This window comes from Aulostomus chinensis, chromosome 14, assembly GCF_037954235.1.
Source record: "Aulostomus chinensis isolate RoL2024-O1b breed Wild chromosome 14, RoL_Achi_v1.0, whole genome shotgun sequence".
NCBI lineage: Eukaryota > Metazoa > Chordata > Actinopteri > Syngnathiformes > Aulostomidae > Aulostomus > Aulostomus chinensis.
In genome coordinates, this window is record NC_141333.1 from 26,894,080 (window position 1) to 26,915,384 (window position 21,305).

Genomic DNA, 21,305 nt, shown 5'->3' on the forward strand with positions numbered 1-21,305 from the left:
TTAGAGAGAACCAATCGTCTATTTTGTATTTAATATCCATCTTTGAGTGTTGTTGATATTTTCAAATGCACACTGTTGACCGTAAAAGTTTTAAAAAATTACTATTATTATAATTTAGCCAGGGTTAGTTGTCTAAAATATAATATTTAACTGTGCCAGGACTCTATAGATCAGCTGGTCCCTTTTCTGCTATGAGACTACCGCCAACATCTGGAGAACCCTCCCTCACTCTAAATGTGCCTCAGTGACAGCTACCTCTCTGAGGACACTAATATATACACTCTAACTGTGTTTGGTTATCAATGATGAGGTTCGTGAATTAGACTTGCTTGAAATGAAGAACTATTTACAAAGAAAGGGGCTGGGTTTTGACCTCCTACTATTACAAGACAACAGCAGGCAAGCACACGGACTGTTTGCTTTGCAGAGCAGTTAGAGTTGCAATTAACCTTTGCGGATGCTCTGTAAATTACACTGGTTCTTTTAGTCTCTAAATGTGTCAAAGTCTATGACAAAATTATCTCAAATATTTAAGTAGACAATAAAGCAGAGTATGCTTTGGGGTGTGTATACCTTGGACTACCATGAATTGAATTAAGAGGAATTAGGACCTCCTCCATAGATACACCCTTTCCTCCAAATATGGTAACCACTGACACCAAGATAGTCATGGCCAAAATTTCAAACTTCAAATGGGTTTCGGGTTATGTTCCCTTAAATGCATTCTTTGGATTTACTGCTTCTGGGATGAGCTCATGCTGGACGCCAGATGCAGGTTTTGTTTATTGTGAGCTGTACGGCAGCAGTCAGAGCTGATCCAGGCTGTGGTGGCTCCATGCAGCATTTTGGAGTCCGATTGGAACCATCGCCATCCTCTGAAACAGTTCCATAGTTCAAGAGGGAAATTGTATGATATGAACTTTTAAGCTCTGTACCTTCTACAGTATGAAGCCTTATAGAACCATACAGCTATCATGCAAAACTGTATATGATCTCTGAGTTAATTTCCACAGAATACTACAAATACCTGTGACAGGTATTACAGACATTGATAATCAAGGAAATAGTGTAAAAAGACAAATGTAGTGGAGTAGAGTGAGTTTGAGAGCGTCTAAATAAACATGTCTAAACGAGAGTGCTATTGACATACACAGTTTTTTGTCCTAGTAATATTAGTGTTTTGTAGAAGAACTTCTTTAAGAGTCTAAACATTAGACCCCAGCCTGTCTTCCCCACCACGCAGTGACATTGATTTCAATAGTACATTTTTTTCCATGTGTGGAACATTACGTGTGGTGAATAAGTTCCTCACAAGGTTGTGATGCCAGACAACCTAACATTCTCAGTCATTCTGCAGGCTTCAGCTGTTTTGATGTAAAACCTCAGAGTAACAGGATGTAGGAGGACTCCAGAAGGAGCGGTGGAGAGAGAGACGATGAGGATGGGGACAGGACAGGAAAGGAAGGGGGACTGTGATTATAAAGGGTGTTATAATTATCACATTCACTGAAACCTTCCCCTCTAATTTGTTGTCCTTATTTATTTTAATTATTTCTAAGCAAGTATGAGAGTAAGTACAAACAAGCTGGAATGTTTGGTAGGAAGTGTAGAACATTTTACAGGATAATTGTTCTTGTTTTCTCATTCTTTTAATCCTCTTGACGCTTAGATTTGCTCACCTTGTGACCCCATGGGGAGACCCAGATCCCTAGTTGAACCACTGTTTCAAAACATTCAAGTGTCAATCCCCATTACAGTTTCCATAAAATGAAAGTAATTAGAATAAAACATTTGTATTTGAAACCTGTCAAGACATCTGGCATCACTTTCATCCAAGATGAGACGTGAGATGTCGTTGCCTGGCTGCTGTAAGTCTGACCCACAATTTAACTACACTCACCCATTCCTCTCTCACACACTCTTTTTGTAGTTTCTTGTGTACCGCCTAAGAATAACCTGTACAAAAGCCCTGAAAAAAAGGGAAATTTATAAAGATCAATACACAGTTTCAATGTCTTTAACAACAGTAAAGCTAGACCACATTAAAACAAAGATGTTATTTAAACACAAACAGAAATACAGCAGTAAAATAAAGAATTAGTGTCAGTACAGTCAGCATATTCTTTCTCATAAAAAAAATGCTTGGGACTTGAAAAAAGGCACTGACTCAGACACCATTTCCTTGGCTAGATTGTTGCCAGGGAGCCACATAAATACTGCATCAGTCATAGTATACTTACATTTTACTAAGAAAGAAATATCACAAACATATTGCTGCTCTTGTTTATTTTAACATTTATTTTTTTCCATTCAGCATAATCATGCATAACTATGAAAACTGAATATTAAGCTGCATAATAAACATATCAAATAAAATAAAAAATCCCAAACAGCACAATATTTCCTCCCCTGACCCATAAAATATGTACAGGTCACTTTTTTCAATTCATGAGAACAGCAGTGCTTTTGTTCATTCTCGCTCTCTGGTAATGGTTGTGGACCCAGCTTTCATTTTAGCGTGTACAATTCTCATGAGCTTATCAATTAGCTGTGGTTGTGTAAACATGACTGGACAAAACAGGTAGACATATGGCGTTTCTGCATGTTTGTACTTCTTTAACAGTTGGTTTCATATTTGCTGTTTTGCTTTTTATTTGTGAAGGTTTTATTGCAATAACAAGTGTTTTTTTCATCAACTTACTACAGTTGTTCTTATCTGTGCACCCTGTTCTGTCAGTCTGAACACAGAGAAACAGCCGTGGCAACATCTTAACAAGTTTTGGCGGTCATTAGTGATTCCTTTGGTACCCAGGACTATATAAGTAAAATGATGTGGTGTCTGCAACCTCATGGGCCAAGCTGAACAATAGTTTACAGGTCCGTTCTTAAGTCTTGGAGTTCCGATTGTGAAGGCTCTGTCCCCTTCAGTCTTCAGCCTGGACTGTGGGACAGAGAGAAGACTGTTTGCCCATAGAAACTGATGGTAAACCAATTTCAAACACAAAAACATCATTGATTTTCAAATTTCCAGCTGTCTCTGAATGAATCGTGTGTTAATATCCCCAGGTCTGAACTTAGAACTGAGATATTTCACACTAAAAGTCCCATTTCAAGTGTGTCCAAACCAAAGCGTTCCCATAAAATGTGTAAATTCAAGTGTGAAGACATGATGGACTCAACTGAGAGCAACATTTGGGTCACATGTGTGAAGTGCAGGATGAGACCCACCAGACAAGACATGTCAATAGTTCAATAGTGGAGATACTGATGGACTCTTGGAAACACTGTCATATATTGCTTCATCATTTTGTAAAATACATTAAGTTCAATGTTGTTTTTTTTAAATAAAAAATCCCTGCTCAAATTCTTCGCCCTCTCGACATGTTGGTGCTGTCCCCGCAGTGGGGCAGGACTTAAGACTGACCTGAGAAATGAGTATAAATGTAATGGGAGCCAACAACTCTCAGAGCCCGGTCAGGCTTCCCTGGCTCGAGTGATCCTGAACCAGAAGGCTGAGTAGCGGAGGGGTCCTGAATATCAACCCTTTCTATCTATCTAAATATGGTAGAGATCCTACCATGACCAATAGTCCCATGAATAAAGTCCATGTATGAAATGATTTTAGTCAGCTGGCCCTAGGATTTTACTGATCTCAGACATTGTCAAGTATGTATCAATGGGGCAACCTGGTTGTGGCAGTCCAGAGACAGAGGGCGTGTGTGTAAACAGAGTCAGGCTATGTTTAACCCTGTGTTTGCCTGGTCAGCTTGAAATGGGGCCTGCAGATAAAAGAGAAGCAGCTGAGTGCTTCATAGAACAGCTTTGATCTTTATTAGCAAATAGTGTGGAACATGACATTCTGAGTAAGCTGGTGCTTTCCTCACGCAACTGTTATGTAAAAGCAGCCATACAGGAGTAGGTGTTCTGGTAATATGGCAGACATAGAAGCATGGCTCTCACTGCTGTGCAGTACAGATTACCCAACAATCCTCTGGACTGGTTATATACTCTAGACTCTGTTGCTGCCTGCCACAGAGAGCGGACATCTATGGTGTGCCCATGTGATGTTATCATATGATCATAAATACAGTAGTGATATGGAGCCTTGCCCTCTCCTGAAAAATACACATGGTCTTGGGGCGGGACCCCCATGGCTTTAGCACAGATCCCCATGAACACGTCGTCAATGTACATAGATGAGTTAAGCAACAGCGTGGCCTGATAGATCTTAGTGGCTACGTCTGCTGATACTATGTAGCCTGCACCAGCCGTGTAGTCTGGGTAGGACGGCCAAGGGTACAGTTCGTAAGGAACATGGTATTTGCTGTCTTTGCGTCGAATTGGAGGGGATCCTTTGTGGACATGCCCCACCCATAAATCTTTAGCCCCTGATTGGCTACCCAGAAGCTGCTGCAGGTACCTCACCAAGTTAGGCATATGGATGAAGATATCGTCATCTGCAGACATGAGAAAGCGTGCCTTAGGGCAGTACTGGTGGCCCCAGTGGAACTGCAGGATCAGTTTAGTAGTCAAGTTGTGGAAGGTGTCCTCAAAGTCCTGCTGGATCAGGTCTCCATAGGTCTGGTCCTCATCCAGCAGCACACTCTGCACCCGGGATCTTTGCCCAGCATTTGGATGTACACCGAGGGCAAATACCACTCTTACACTTGCCCCCAGATCTGACCAAACATAACTTTCGTTGCCCCATGTGTCCCTGATTGCCCGGCGACGCTCAAAGTTCTCTGGAGATGATTTCACGAACAGCAGCAGGAGCACATCCTCCCAATTTTTCCCATGTGCAACAGCCCCCCCACACTTGGCAGGGTGGTTGATGAGGTATGAAGGGTGCAGCAATCTCCCATCTACATCTGTGGTATGATGTTTGGTGTTAATGGCGAAGGAAGAATTGAGGAAGTCATAGCTGTTGATTAAGTAGCGGTAAGTGTAGGACCTCATGTGGCTGACAACGTGGTGGTCCAGCTCCTCCCAGCAGACCATCACCACACACAGAACCAGGCATGTGCTTAGCAGCTGCACACACTGGAACTTGTGGATGCGACGGAAATTCACAAACATGGCGACTTGTGCTGAACCGGTAATTTTAAGAGTGGATGTCCTTTGACTCTGAAGAGAGAGAGAAGAGTAGAGAGCAAACAAGGTGCATGACATCTAATATTACCATTACAGATACACTGTAGGAAACATTGTGATTCGGATTTGTTTCTTCCTTAAGTCAGGTGACATAGGTTTCTGCTGCTGGACCTGTGAAACATTTTAAATTGAAACAGGGGCATTAGACAGTGTAAAAAGAAATGAAACATACATGTAAACAATAAAGTGGATTATTCTCTGGACACCCTGTGTATCCAGGGTTTTTTGCACCTAATCATCTATATGAGAAAGAAAACAGTCTGCGACCCAACTGTATTCACAACTGTTCATCCGATACGTGTCAAACTTTCCATGTGCTTTCACCCTGAGGGAGTCCAGCCGAGTCTGGAGGTCTACTGTCTGAAGTGAAAAATTGAAATGTCAGACAAGATTCTGAATAGATGTCTGTCTGTCCAGCTGTCTGGCTATATGTACATATATATGTGGGATTTTCAGTTTTTAGCGAAATCTTTGAACAAACTTTTCACAGACGCACTCAACCCTTTGTTCTGTAAAACTGTAAACTGTAAACTTTTATGTTTTATGTTTTTTATGGGTTGTGTCTCATTCAGGATGCTGAGTTTGAATACATACATTACACCTCGGAATGGATGGATGGATGGATATGTGATTATCGAGGTTGAGGGGAGGGGTTGGCTCCTATCGCCAAACGGCAGATCAGACTGGCTGGTTGAGCGCACACGTCAGTCTGTGTGAGCGCAGCAGAGCCTACATGCGTTATGGTGACGTATATAGTCAAAGTATGATGGGCAATACGTTATAAAACTTGTCAATTTGCGCCTTAATTTGACTACTTCCACTACTAGATTATATAGGTTGCTGTCTATTTCTGAGAGCAGGACCTCAGTATACGTCAGCATAATTCTTCATCGTTTTCCGTGCCATTCCCATGAATGAAGCGGCTCTCCAACTGTATCGGACAGCTGACCTTACAAGGTATTTTGAGGGCGTGGTTTATGCTAAATTCAGTTCTGCAACGCGCATTCATTTTAAACAGGTGGGATTCATCACAGCTCATTTAGTCAAGTGTTTCCTTTCATTAACAATTCCGAAAAAAAGAGAGAGAAACGTACAATAAAAATACGAAGGTGCTCTGGTTTTCGGGCCAATTATTTCCTTTTTTCTCTTGCATAGTGCGAGAAGTGTCCAACATCTTATTTTGTCAAGAAATGCAAAAAAAAAAAAAAAAAAAAGGATTTTGTGTGTTTTGATGCAATTAACTCAACAAGCGCTCATCCGCTGACATCGAAAGCGCTATGCAGATTACTCACTCGGACTCGGGGAAATAATGTGGCTCTCATTTTAACTCCTGCCATTCGTTCAACACTTCTGGGGCTCAGATAAGTATCATACATAGTTAATTTGTTCTGTTATTTTAATCAGACCACGAGGATGATGGTCAGAAATTTGTTCATGCTTCTGTCACATTTTCCCGTCTAAATGACCCACAGTTGATAATGTCTTTCATGCCTGGATGAGGACCATGTGGAAATTGTGAGGTCTCTCGTTGGACTTCAAGAGGTCTAACTGAAAGTTCGAGGAGCAGAATTTTTCGCTATTTTTGACTGTAAAAGTGATGACAATGTTTGAGTAATCAACAGTTAAGTGAGTCTACGGCCGTCACACTCTGTTAGTGTGTATATTTATGTGCCTGTTATAAAGTAAGACTGATGAGATTTGTCTGGCAGACTCTCAACTGGCTGCACACACACACACACATACACACACACACACACGAATTACTCACCGGAGAAGCAGGTTACTAATCACTTCGCCTTTCGCCTCTACTGCCGCTTTGTCGGGAATTGTGCGTCGTTACCACTTGGTGTTTGCAGACAGGTGACAGGTGACGCCACTCTCTCTATCGTGTGTTGTGTGTGTGTGTGTGTGTGTGTGTGGGGGGGGGGGGGGGTGGTGCTTGTGTGTCACAATTAAGACCAAGAACAATTAAGTCCAGATGTAGACAAAGCAGAATCCATGGACCACCCAGGGTCCTTGAGATTCTCTAGGGGATCATCAGCAATGCACAGCATGTTCGTTTAATGTCACTTTTATAGTCTTAGCATTCCTCTAAAAAGGTTTTTAGCACAGGAAAGCTGTCACTGATTTGAACTCCAGATAACCTCAAATTCCAATAATCAGAACGATGAAAAATACTTAATAGCTATTTCATTATGAAACTCGTTGATGGGTCAGTTTTTGTTGATGGGCATCATGTGCCATGTAGCCGGTGTGCCACATTGTCATTTTTATGCCACAAAGCCCCATCAGTAATATACTCCTCATAAAATATGAGGACAACTGTGTGTGTTGTATGTGTCCAGTGTCAGTGCTGTTATATGTCCAGTGTCAGGAGTCTTTGTGAATGTCCTTTATAATTCAGTATTTCTACGATACCTTGATCACAGTTTGATAAGGAGTCTGATATTCTATAATCAAGAATGTTGCTATTATGAGTTTGGTTTAATTTTCACTCCTTGAGACGTCATTGTGAGATGCTCTTTTTTTGTTAGAATTGATCTTTTAGAAATCCTTTCGCCAGCTGCTTGATTACTTGTTTCTGTGAACAGTTTGATATTCATTTGCACTAGATTTGCACTCCATGTCAACACATTAGTCTGCAACAAAGTTCTAAAGATTCTGACTGAATCTGTGTGCTCCGGCGACTTTGGACTTTCATGTTTCCTTTGGACCTTAATGTCTAGACTGAAATGTAAGTCAGAGACAACACCTCCACCAGTCAGCACTATCAACCACAACCCAACCAACCAAAGCAGGAGGAGGCATGACTAAAACGCCAGAGCTGAAAGACAGTGAAGACTCAGAGCATGGACACTACTGATGACAGCAGATTTATTAGCGTTATCTGGAATCTGCATGTGACTGCTCATGAAACAGCACCACGGTGTCCTATATAATCCTCACTGGAGGCCTGTTGTGACTTTCTGTTGATGTGTTCACTGCTGCATTGTCGCACGTTTGTCTGTTTGAATCTTCCATTCTTGTATTTCAGTCCCCTTCTGACTACTGAGGGTGAAAATCAATTCATTCAGGGTCAACTTTGAGTTTAGTATTTAAAATAATTCACTATAGTGATCAGAAATAAAAGGGTTGTTGGGCGAAAGGTAAGTTTCATTGACACAGATGATAGTAATAATGAATTTTTCATGAAAAATCACCACTTGATAGCATATGGTGATCACAATTGTTGGGCTCTAAATACATCACTGTGTGTTTGAGTGCTGTTTCTGATCCACATGCTCAGCTCTCATCAGATGGGGTGTGATCAGTGAAATATTCTGTGTATTTATATTCAACATGCATGCCACATTCCAATGGCAACTCCAGTCAAATGTATGGATATCCTGTCAAATTGCAGCAGGGGCTATTCATAGTTGTCCATGCTGAAAACCCCCAAAATTAAAAAGCAAATGCAACACTTAAAAGAAAAATGGCCATTGGTTAACTATTATTTTTTTTATCATTATTATTATTATTATTATTATTATTATTATTATTATTATTATTATCATCCATTTTCTACCGCTTATCCTGTTAAAGGGGGGGGGGGCTGACGCCTATCCCAGCTGCTTTTGGGCGAGAGGCGGGGTTCACCCTGGACAGGTCACCAGTCCATCACAGGACCAACGTACAGAGACAAACAACCATTCACACTCACAGTCACACCTACAGTCAATTTAGAGTATCAATCAGCCTCGTCCCCATTTGCATGTCTTTGGACTGTGGGTGGAAGCTGGAGTACCAGAGAGAACCCACACAGGAACAGGGAGAACATGCAAAAGATCCTGTGCTCAAGCCAGGGCTCGAACCCAGAACCTTCTTGCTGTGAGGTGACAGTGCTGACCACTGTACTGTCCTATTAATAATTATAATAATAATAATAATAATAATATTGCCTAAAAGATGTTAGTTTTATTTGTACAAATCTTTTCATTTTATGTCAATTTTTTTCACACATACGGTTGTCTTTCCTTCTCCTCCTGCTTTTTTTTGTAATGTCCCAATCATACAAGTTGGTATAAATGGATGAAAAGCCTCTAGCTTTAAAGCTTAATTTTGCTAAAATACTGCATATCCTGTCACAAATATGTCTCAGAGTTCCAAACATGAGACCACTATCTAATTTCTCGAATCAAAGTTTCAATTCTGAGTTAAAAGATTTGCAATCATATTTGATACAAATGTTCCTTTGTATGGAAATTCACATGGTAAACACAGCATTGGCTAACAGCTTAACCCTGCGGTGGATTCAATGAATGTTAGTGCCGACCCAGGAAAAAGTTTCATAATGGAGGGGCTTTAGGCCAGGAGAGCCCCTGATGGGAGAAGCTGCTGACGTCTGTGCTACGCTGCCACACAATAGGCAGAAAGCACCAGGTCGGTCCAGCAACAATAGACAGTGCTAATGGGTCCAAGTCTGGACAGCTAGAGGTACTGTGACCACTGGAAAACCAGATGTAGAAGTCTTCTTAACGACACATACTGTACAGTATCACTACGGAACTACTCATCCACAACAGTCAGCTAGCTGTTTTGGACAGGGGTAGGGGATATTTTCTTCTGAAGGGCCATATTTACATAAATTACATGAGGGGCCACAAATTGCCACACGCAATATGTTTGCCCTGCAAGGTTTGCTCCATTTGGTGTGCTTGTGTCACCACATGTTTCATTTCAGATTATTGTATGGTTGACAACACTGAAGATACTCTGCCTGGCTTTTAAATTGGAAGACAATGTCTGTGCTTTTACTTTCTTCCTTACAATGACAAGTTTGTTGCATAGTTTGCAAGCTTAGTCTAGAAATAAGTGAAACATGGAAATGACACAGGACATCATATTTAGTGTTCACTCTTGGATTCGAACCATTGTGTAACAATTGTGGGCTGGATTAAGATGCTCTCTGGGTCAGTTCCAGCCCTTTGGCCATATTTGGCCCATGTGTGATGTAGAGTGTAAAAACCCAGCACCAGCCTAAATCAGGAGAACACATCGGGTGAGCAGATCAACTGTTACAACTGGAATGTATCAAGTCTGGTTTTTAGTTGATACAATGCCACCCAGCTACCAACCTGATGCCCCTTGACCTCGACATCTTATGTAAACTAATATGCTGTAAGGAGGCACAGTTGCCTGTGCTGTGCAGCATAACCCCCAAATATTTCAGTAGAATGCCATCGTGACAGTCCATGCAGTCCAGCAGTGTCTTCCAAACTGAACACACTCTCAGCTGTGACAGGAAGTCATACTGGCCCACTAGTAATATGTGATGATGTGTCAGCAGTCTGGCTCAGGGAAAAATGGTGCTTTGGGTCAAATTTTCTACTTCCTACGATGAGGCAAAGTTCCTCATCAGGGTTACACTAATAATCACATGGGTACAGTCATGGTTTTCTCTTTTTTTTATGAATTGCAAAATCATGAATTGGTAGCATTGTCTTTAATTGATCACAAATTCACTATTTGTAATCGTGTTGGGAATATGGCCAGACTCAAGAGGAAACAAAAGAGTAAGGACTGTATAAAATGGCTCAGACACTAACAGAATAAACTCCAAGTCTCTTTTCTTAGCCACTGCAGGTCACGTCTAAGTAGAGCAGTGAGACACAGGCAGACAGATCTGAGAAAATACTAAAGTCACTTTCGGGAGGGTAACACCAGCCCCTTAAACACTGGATGGTCTAGAACTTGATAGTCTGTGATGACTTCACATTAAACGCTGCACAACAGTACTGATTTTAAATAAATTTGATTGGGCAACAACATTTACTACTGGAAGTTCAGTTGTTTCTGAATGTTGAAGCCAAAGAGTCTTGATTTTGCAGCAGCTTTTCATAAAAATTCTTCAGAAATTTGCTGAATTTTTTTGTGATTGTTATTTTTCAATTTGGTTCAAAAAACTGCATTTAAAGTGAGTTGATAATGCGGAATCAACAAAGCATTTCATTACTGACTGCAAGTGCTTTAAGCCTCACAGTTGATCATGTTTTTGTCATGCGTCACCTGTGTCTCTTCTGTGTGACAGTCAGGCTTTCAGGTGACAAAGCTTGTTGAACAAGCACTCAAAAACTGTAATTTATTGATTTGTTTCTGTTTTGTTTTTTTTTTGTTTTTTTTTTAAGCTCGCAGCCACAGCCTCTCAAAAGTGGGGGTTGTTGCAACCCACACAGGGTTTTCATTGCATTTCCTAAAAGAGGTAGTGGTGGAGGTCTACCGCTGCCAGTCTGCTCACCCAGTGTAAAAGTAATTTGTGCAAAGAGTAAGAGGTGATCGAGTGCCAGTGTTTAGTCATGAGACAGTCTACACTGTAGACTGTTATCTTAGAGAGCTTGCAGGCTCAACCACAGATCCTGGAGACCTGTGTGATGTGGTTCCCAGCTCTACTTGTGAACGGCTTTAACTGGTTAGATCTGGTGGCTCAAAGGGAATCATGGCTGCAGGATGTGATGGGGAAGATGTCATTAAGTGTGTGACACTTTTCACTCAAAAATTACACAACACATACAAAATTACACATCTATATTCAGGGTATATAATAAAATTACATTCCACCCAAAAGACAAGAGGGCACATATATCAGCTAAACACAATGTTAAGTGGATCAGCCCCAAAATGTAAAGCAATCTTCCTTGGCCCATAGTACAGCCTTCCACCACACGTGGGCTCAAACACACACACTATATTCTGTCCCCCAGACTGAACTACTATATAATCATGTTGCATGTAACTCCGAAATCTAGAATAAACTCTTCTGGGAACAAATATGAGGATGGGATGCGATAGACACAATGTTCGCACTGATGTTGTTTTCACATTCCACAACAACTCTTACATCATTTTTATATTTCTATGAACCACTATAAATGACCCAGAACCCAATGTTTCCCATCTGGGCCAAAGAAAATAGACAGAAAACAAGCACAGAAGCTGCCTGATGACACTGACACTGATGAAGAATGACTCCTCCTCTATGTTTCCACCAGCTGTTCATACTTGGGTTCATCTTTGATCAATATGGGATTGTATGCACTGTATTTCTCTCTGGATGACTCCCCCTACCAGGTTTTGTTTTTGAGATTATTTGCAGGCATTTTCTACCATTTTAGGGCAAAGCACTGTAGTCTTGTGTATCCAAAGACTGAATGCTGTTTAGGCTTATTAGAAAATAACTGCATGTCAGAAACAAGGGACAAAATCAAACATTTTGTATCTGGACCCAAGACAACATGAATATCAACGTTACGCCCTGTTTGCTATTTGCTCAACAATAAGATACTATATAAAATTGTCATTGTTCATCTGTGGGTTCAGATAAATTCTGAAATTCAGAGAGCTGCAACTGTACAATTGAACTACTTTCATAAACGTCAGTTTGGACAAATTATCAGACCTGTCAACAACTTACACTGTTTCCATTAGTGTGTGTCACTTTGTTCTTCAAACAAAGCTTAGCTTGATTTCTTTTTGTTGGAATAAAAATAAGTATAGTGATGTAAGGCTGTAATAAGTTAGTTGTCTATTTTATTCTCATATTCATCATCTGCCTGATTAAAAAAAACAACAACTGAAGAGTGATTCTGTCATACAGCGCTACGGATCCGATGATGATTTATTGATATTAATGACTTAATTCAAGCAGCACACAAACACACACATAGACACTGTGTTTCCAACCTACCAGATTGTTTGTGAGTCTAATCCATGAGGGAAGGATCACGGTGAAACCATCAGGATCTGCTTATGCTATCCTTAGACTCTGTTTCTGTTTTTTTTCTCCTGTTGCTTGGAGAAATCATCCACTTTTCCTCTGCTCTGGTTGTCCTGCTGTCAGTTGCAGGTAGTTTAGTGTAGCTACAGCACTAGCTGTGAAGAGCATATGATTGCCCCAAAGGTCCCAGTGTGAGAGTGTGTGAGTGTGTGTGGAGTGGGTGTATATTCTAAAGGGGGAGGATCTAATGAGTAACAGTAACTCCCTCCATCTTATTTCCCTCCATTTAGAAACACATAGCAGTTATTTTGGTTTGAAATGAATGAACAATCACACACACACACACACACACACACATATCCCGACTCTGAAGAATGATAGAACATGCATAACAAATGAAAAAGCGCAACTGACTCTCATGTGTCCATAACTTATTCATATAATGATATAAATTCTCTAGGACAGGTCATTTGGTCTTATAATATATAATATCACATCAGTTATCTGAAGAAATGGTTCATGTTTTTTTTTTAATTGACAGTAAAACAGCATCACCACTGTGGCTTCAAGGTACTTTACACACACACAGACACACACACACACACACACGACCATATTTTGTTAAAAAAAATAGGTTTTAAAATAACATCTGCATCGAACTTGGTTGAACAAGCGGGTCTAAACCAGCTGAACTGAAAGAGAAATAATTCTGTAATCACTCCACTTTACTACTGTTGAAGCACTTTTCTCTTTATGTTTGACCTATCCCCTTTTTTAAAAATTCTATGGGAACTCAATTTTTATAATTGAATTGAATATAATATGAGATATGATGTTGGTCATAATGTTCTGAGTCCAGACAACCATGACTAACAGAACACCACACACAAACACATGTATAATTAATTGCTAACCGCCTGCAGCCTATCCCACTTCAACACACAGTAGTAAACTGTTACCACACACACACGCACACGCACACACACACACACACACGCACACACACGCACACACACACACACACACACACTGGCCCATGTTTCCCTCCTGCCATTCGGTTTTGGACTTTCATGTTGCGCTCTTGCATTGCTACCAAGTGGGTTGGTGTAACTAATTTTTCCTTAGTTTCTGTGCTGGGCTCATTTCCTGTTTTTTATTTTGAATTATACCTTCTCTTTTTTTTCTTGTTTTACTACCTCTCTGTTTTCTCACCTATATTGGTGGTATCAATTAAACTAAGTCACATCAAGCTGGAACTTTTATTGAAAGTTCAAACATAAAAGAACATAATGTCATACTCCAATTTTCCATGACAGTGTTTCAGAGTTTGAGAGCATGTAGAGAGTAAAAAAAAGTATAAATCAGTCGCAGCACATATGGTGTGAGCAGTAGCAGTGACTCCATTGTTTCCCTCCACATGTGCACATTCTTAGCACTAATAAAGTTAGAGGAAAGTGCCTCATTACAGACACACACACATACATGCACTTTTGTGTAGTATCAAGATGTGAAAAGGGAAGTGTGTGCTACTTTAAGTTCTTATTTACTCTGAAGTGGCCCATGCCTCCCTCCTGTGTAATAGCTTGTCCAGTGGGACACAAATTGCGATGAAGTCTGTTTCCCCAAATCACTATGAAGCACTCTTTTGGTGATGCGTTGTGTCAATTATTGCTGTATCGAGCCTGAGGAGCCATTATTTTTGTTTTTATGTTGTTGTCATTAGCTAGTTAGTAGTCTGGAGCCTCAATGCTGATCTTCTTTGGCTGAAGAGCATTCGAGTGACATTTATTTATGGTTGATGATTTATTAGACTGTTGTCAGTATGCAAAAAGTTGATCTAAGATAAGGATGATGCTGGCTGGATGAATAAAAGGAGGGTTTTATAATGATTCAGGAATTGAACCATTCTTTCCTCTTTCTTTGCAGACACATCATGACTGAGTTGATTGAAACTGAGAGGCTTTACGTGGAGGAGCTGCAAAGCATTATGGAGGTATGCCGTTCAGTCAATCTAAAGCACAAGGTCCAAGGCACATGGTGGATGTGCCTTCAGGATGTATTATCCATCCAAATGAGTTAAACCTCCAATAAGTTGGGTGTGCTGTACAAAGGGGGCTGTCATCTCTCTGTTAATGAGTCACTGAACACAACATTTTCTCCCTTGCCCAGAGATTCTTCAAGTCCCCTGTATCTAAAAGTGTAACATTCCATGTATCTTTGTTTTTTAATTCTTATTTTTTATTTTTATATATATATATATATATTCTGCTGCCTCATTTTGCCTCTGATGGTGTTCTCGTAAATCTGTTGGGAAATATATGCTTAGTTTCAATCATTTTTTAGTTAGCAGATATCTCTCCATCGCTAACTCCTATGCTCTTGGAGCATTATGTAGCTCCATACCCCCACAGGATGGCTGATTGCTAGTTAGCGAAGCAACAATGAATACTAACTCTGAAGTTAGGATGTGTAAAACTCAAGGAATTATATTATTTGTGTTAATTATCTTTGTAGGCTATGACACTGACATATTAAAATATTAGAACCCCTGTCTTACAACGATGTATTTCTGTCATGCCAGGATGTTATTCAGTTTAATGTAAATCATTCCGGTACTTTTCAGGATATTTTATGTTTTTGCAGTGATATAATTTCACTATTGGTGTGGAGTTATTTTAGGCTGTATTATGGTGATTTTGTAAATTTGGTATCATGACAACACTAGTCTACTGAGATTACCCAGCTGGTCAGATTCCACAGAGGACATCATCCATGACACACACAAAAAATGTGCCCTACCCATGTCTTTATATCTACGTTTTTTCAATCTGTTGTCTTCTTCCTCTTACCGACTCATTATCTCCCCCCCAGGGTTATTTTGCAGAGCTGGATAACTCAGAGCTTAGCCATCTCATTCCCCCATCCCTAGAGAACAAGAGAGATGTGCTCTTTGGAAATCTGCCAGAGATCTTTGAATTTCACAACAGGTAAGCAGAATGTACTCTTTCTATGCCCTTCTGGAAACATCCATATGAAGAAGAGACAAGGTTGAGGACATAACAATGTGTTTTATAGAGGACCAGGAGTCCATCTCACACATATTCAGCCTAAATCCCGGTCTAAATCTAGTCCTAATGTTTACAGTATTTGCTGATGCCACGCCCATCTCAAAGATGCAGCTGCACAGTGTAAAATTACACAATACAGAACTGAACTAATTTTGTGCCAACGAAGGTCATCATACATATTTCATCACATTACATAAGTCCAGGAAGTCAGTATATGTCTTACACATTAAAGAAATCTGACATTAATTGACTTGACTGATTTTCCTTTCTTTTCCTTTCTTTTTGATTTTTTTTTACCTTTCTATAAATTTCTTTTACCCTATTCCTCCTCCCTACACATGCATCTAATGGTTTGTAAAATGAAATTATAGAACCTCCCACACACAAGTATAGCATTCATACTCACACAAACACAGAAAAAACATTATAACAATATCCAGGCATCCAGTACTTCATACATCTTCCTCTCCATTCCCGTGTTTTGGTGGCTGCTGGAAGCAATTGATTTGTCCCATGGTGTTTACATTGTCATGTTATCCAGTGTTACCTGCCATAGTGTTTTCTTGACTCACTAAATAAATATACTCAAGGCAAGTGTCAACAAGAGTGTGGACAAGAAATAGAATGTGTAACTAAGGATAGTTTCAGTCAGTGTTTGACCTCCATCCATCCATCCATCCATTTTCTACCACTTATCCTGTTAAGGGTGGAGGAGGGGGGGCTGAGTCCTTTCTCGCAATCAAATGTTTGAACTCATCTACTTTATTTGAGCAGAGGGAGGTCCAGCAACTCTGTTAGTGCTTCACGCAACAGTGAAGCCACGCCTACATACATAACTGCTGCTTGCACCTCTACTCCTCTCAGATGGAATTGCCTTTTATTGGATATCATCTCTTGATTGATCAGTCTATTTTTTTTTCAGTGATTAAAGAAACATAATTTTTATGAAAAAAAAACGAAACAGAGGCCACACAGTGTATGTGCTGTTTCTATAACAACCACCACAATTGCTATATTTGTTGTGGGAGAGGACTAAAGAGCAATGAAGTCAAGGCAAGTCAATTTTATTCGCATAGCGCCAAATCAAAACAGAAGTTATCTCATGACACTTTACAAGTAGAGCAGGTCCAGTACCACACTCCTTCAATGAATCTACACCCAACAATTCTCCATCAGCAAGCACATCCTGCAACAGCGGCGATGAAAACCTTCCTTTTAACAGGCAGGAACGTCGAGCAGACCCAGGCTCAATGGGGACGGCCTTCTGCTTTGACCAGTTGAAGGGAAAGAGAGCAGGAGAGCGGGCAGAGACAAAGACAGATAATGAAGGAAGACAGATATGCAGAAGGAAAGAAAGGGACAGAGACAAAGAGGGAGAGAAAGGGAAGAGACGGATGGACAGACGGGGACGTGAGCAGGTGGTGCTAAGGGTGGCCGCTTGAGCCTCTTCAGGTGTGTAGCTTCCTCCAGCAGCACCCGGGATGTGGGATGAGGGGAGCCCGAAGGCTCATCATCGGCATGGATGTTGTTTTGGGTGACTGTTATCCGGAGGGCAGACAGAGGTCATCTTAAGCTCACAAAGAAATGAAATCAGACCAGTGTAGTCTAATGAAATGATCCAGACAAAGGAGGAGTTTCCTGGCCTCAGTGTTTGCTTGTAGGGTCAATGGCTGATTGTACTCCATGGATGCTTTAAGGATTGTACCAGACAGTAACCCGCTGTGAAAATTTAACACTGTCTCAAGACCTGTGTATGGTTTAGCCTAAGGGTGTATACACAAGCGGTGAATCAACCCTGCCAGGTGCCTTTTAAAAGGCTGTAAGAAGGAAATCTGGCAGCAAGAAAGTTAATGTAAGGAGGAGTGTTTGGGCACTGGGTGGGACACACAAACTCTGTTTGCTGTTCATCCTCGTTGCCAACCATTAGGGAGCCAGACACAGAGAGAGAGAGAGAGAGAGTTGCCTGGCATAGCTCTCACTTTATTTCCAAACTGATGTCAGACCAAAAGGAAAGCTGATGACAGATTATTGTCTTACACATAACCAGAGCTGCTGTCAGCAATGAGAGGACATGTGAGATCACAGGTGTTCTAGGCAGATTACCATCTCCCTAAAGGCCATTACCCAAGAACTTCTCTGCTTCTTCTTCCATTTTTTATCTCCTTCTAATCTATTTCTTCCATTTCTTATCTCTGTCATGCTTCCTGTTTTTTTCTTCTCTCCTGTTGTGTTACTCTTTTCCTGCCTGCTTGTTACATGCCCTCTCATCTTGTTGTTACGTATTTTGGAAAACTCAGAGAAGGTGCCGTCATCTGACTTCCTAAGATTACTTGTATGTCTCTAAAAGAGGTTAAGTCAGGGCTAGATCTTGTCTGATCTTTGCAAATACTGGGTTATTGCCAGAGGGCTACATAGCTAGTTCTCCCTCTGATAAGTCCACTGATCTTTCATGTGTACAAGAGTCAGATTCGTTAGTTAGCAGACAGTTACCACTAACGCCTCACAGCAAGAAGGTTCCAAGTTTGAGTCCCGGCTCGAGCAAGAGGTCTTTCTGTGTGGAGTCTCCATGTTCTCCTGGTGCCTGCACGGGTTCTCTCGTGGTACTCTGGCTTCCTCTCACAGTCCAAAGACATGCAACTGGGACGAGGCTGATTAGATACTATAAATTGACCGTAGGTGTGGCTGTGAGTGTGAATGGTGAGTGTCTATATATAAGTGTTGGCCCTGCGACGCACTGGCGACCTGTCCAGGGTGAACCCCACTTCTCGCCTGAAAGCTGCTGCCCCCCCCCCCACCCTAACAGGATAAGTGGAAGAAAATGGATGGATGAAAGATTCAAGATTCAGGTAATTTATTGCTAACCAAATGTTTAGAATGGGCTGCACGGTGGTGCAGTTGTTGGCACTGTGGCCTCACAGCAAGAAGGTTCCGGGTTCAAGTCCTGGCTCAGCACGGGATCTTTCTGTGTGAGTCTCCATGTTCTCCCCGTGTCTGCGTGGGTTCTCTCCGGGTACTCCGGCTTCTTCCACAGTCCAAAGACATGCAGTTGGGGACTAGGCTGATTGATACTCTACATTGACCGTAGGTCTGATTTTCTATGTATTTTGGCCCTGCGATGGACTGGCGACCTGTCCAGGGTGAACCCCGCCTCTCACCCGTAAACGCTGGGATAGGCTCCAGCCCCCCGCCCCGCGACCCTTAACAGGAATAAACGGAAGACGATGGATGGATGGATGGATGTTTAGAATGTGTCCGGTTTTCCTCTTTACAGTCAACTCTCAAAAACCAATACATACAGTACAATTGATAGGATTGCCCATAATTGAAACAGGAATGACAGACCACAATAATGTATTTGCTGAAATGAGAGCAACTCATAAAATAGCAGGCTGATATATGAGCATCTGGTCTGATAATGTTTCCACTACCCAGGAGAGTACAAAGGAGGCATCCATGTTGAGGCAAACTGGGTAGGTGACGGGTTTGTTTGTAATTTCCTGCAGGACGTTTCTTAGGGAGCTGGAGAACTGTGCTGAGAGACCCGAGCTGGTGGGAACCTGTTTCCTGAAAAGGGTGAGTAGCTTACTTATTTGTTCTAAAGATTTTAGTTACATAAAAGTAGTAAATGTGCTTGGATCATGTAAAAAAAAAAAGTGTATTGAATTATCATAGATTGTAGAGTATATAAAGTAGTAGCCATTTGCTCCACTTCCATCAGTGAGAACATTCTATACTGTATGGATGCATGGCCAATGAGTAAGAGATAATGCCAGATGGGATGTCCATTATCAGGATATATTGGTCTATGGGGGCTCATTAGAAGGGCTGAACAGGCAGTCTATTAATGCCTGAACCTGTTGAACCCCCCCAGTTGAAGGGGCAGGGGTGAGCTCAACAAAGAGCATACAACAGATCCATACATCATCCGATGTTACGTTCACGCTCCAAAGACTGAGCTACTGTCCCATCGTTTCAAGGAGGTTTTTTTTTTAACTCTACGTCTTGAGTTTTGCTTCTGTTTATTCAATTAGCTATCTGCATCTATATGGATTCTGACTTTTCTACAGTTATCTCACAGTTGTTACTTCTGCTTTGAGGCTGAGATTATTGATTTTGCCCTTGTGGTTGTGGAGAATATCTTTAATGAGGACATGTCATTTCAAACAGGAGGGCTGAAAATATGTTTCGGGCTTAAAAGGATGGACCCATCAAAGGCCATTATGGTTACTTAGCAAAGAAAAAAAAGATAGTTGATTCATATTTTCATGTGTTGTACAATCAAAATTGAACATTGTATTTTACAACGATTAAATTTATTATTATTGTTATTATTATTATGACTAAATTAATGACAAAAGCTTTTGTCCAACATTTCTTTTAGAGTATTTTATTCATAATATAGTAATTTTTATGTAAAAAAAAACCACTGGGATAAAATATAGTCAACTCAGCACGGCTTAAATACCAGCAGGAAAGGAAACGTTATCCAGCATTAACGAGATTCAAAATCAACAACTTTTGATTGACACCTAGTAAATATAAGAGGACGATTTATTTTCCAACATATACAATATATTGTTATACTGCAGTTTGTTGACTAGAGTGAGATATACAGTATACATACACATGTATTCATACAGTATATTCTCCATATTCTGTTGGATAGAAAATATTCAATTGCAAAAGAAACATTCACTGTGTCACTGCAAACAATTTTTATGATTGTTCAAACCACTTAGTGGAGTGTGCACAGGGAAGGGAAACCGTCCACTTTTTGCAGATTGTCAGAGAATCGTCAAAAGAAAATGTGACTTTATACAAATTGCTATGTAACTCTACCGAGTTGGAACAAATGCTCATGTGTCTCTGCTCATCACATCCACACCTGCGCTCAGTACCTTATTCATTCAGACTAGGGGTGTAACGATTCATTTTAACAACAATTCAGTTTGAATCATGATTCATGGTTGCCGATTTGATTCAAGGACGATTTTTATTTTGAATAATACAATTCGATTCGATTCAATGCCTTGAAATCAATTCAATAACTTTTTGCCAAAACTTCAACTATTGTGACTGTGAAATAAATACCTGGATACTGGACAGTTCAGGTGAAGTTTCATAGATCTCTGCTGTTTTTTGTAAGGGAATCAGGTTTAAAATAATGGATATTTGGATTTTTAGTGTAATTTCTTTTGCCCGAGCTGAGTTCCAGCCAAGTTTCTTTGCTAGCGACTCTCAAACTTCCTACAGAGCTTGCGTTGCCTCGCTCTGCTGCAGCAGCGATAACACTGGAAGAGTTGCCTGGACGGTCCTGGGCAGTCCTGGTCGGCCAG

At 40.8% G+C, this 21,305-nt stretch overlaps 2 protein-coding genes across 14 annotated transcripts in view; one reads left to right on the top strand and one right to left on the bottom strand.

Moving 5' to 3' along the window:
• The window catches only part of mcf2l2 (MCF.2 cell line derived transforming sequence-like 2), a 109,067-nt gene that overhangs the window by 47,918 nt on the left and 39,844 nt on the right, over nucleotides 1–21,305 (top strand). For all 12 annotated transcript variants that reach the window (XM_086225292.1, XM_086225295.1, XM_086225298.1 and 9 more), the window contains 3 exons: nucleotides 14,828–14,894; nucleotides 15,773–15,888; nucleotides 19,473–19,542. In XM_086225292.1, the coding sequence (XP_086081418.1) occupies nucleotides 14,828–14,894; nucleotides 15,773–15,888; nucleotides 19,473–19,542 (253 nt within the window). The remainder of the gene's footprint in view (nucleotides 1–14,827; nucleotides 14,895–15,772; nucleotides 15,889–19,472; nucleotides 19,543–21,305) is intronic.
• On the bottom strand, nucleotides 2,215–13,055 carry b3gnt5a (UDP-GlcNAc:betaGal beta-1,3-N-acetylglucosaminyltransferase 5a). 2 transcript variants are annotated; one of them, XM_086225304.1, is made up of 2 exons: nucleotides 12,872–13,055; nucleotides 2,215–5,124 (listed from the first exon to the last, which is right to left on the bottom strand). In XM_086225304.1, exon 2 carries the CDS (start codon nucleotides 5,074–5,076, stop codon nucleotides 3,892–3,894), a length of 1,185 nt encoding a protein of 394 aa, XP_086081430.1. In that variant the 5' UTR covers nucleotides 5,077–5,124; nucleotides 12,872–13,055; the 3' UTR covers nucleotides 2,215–3,891. The 2 variants fall into 2 exon arrangements, with proteins under 2 accessions (XP_086081430.1, XP_086081429.1); XM_086225303.1 differs by lacking the exon at nucleotides 12,872–13,055 and adding an exon at nucleotides 6,920–7,097.

What these genes read in the sequence shown, in the direction of transcription:
- b3gnt5a (XM_086225304.1), bottom strand. Translation starts at nt 5,076, where the DNA reads ATGTTTGTGAATTTCCGTCGCATCCACAAGTTCCAGTGTGTGCAGCTG.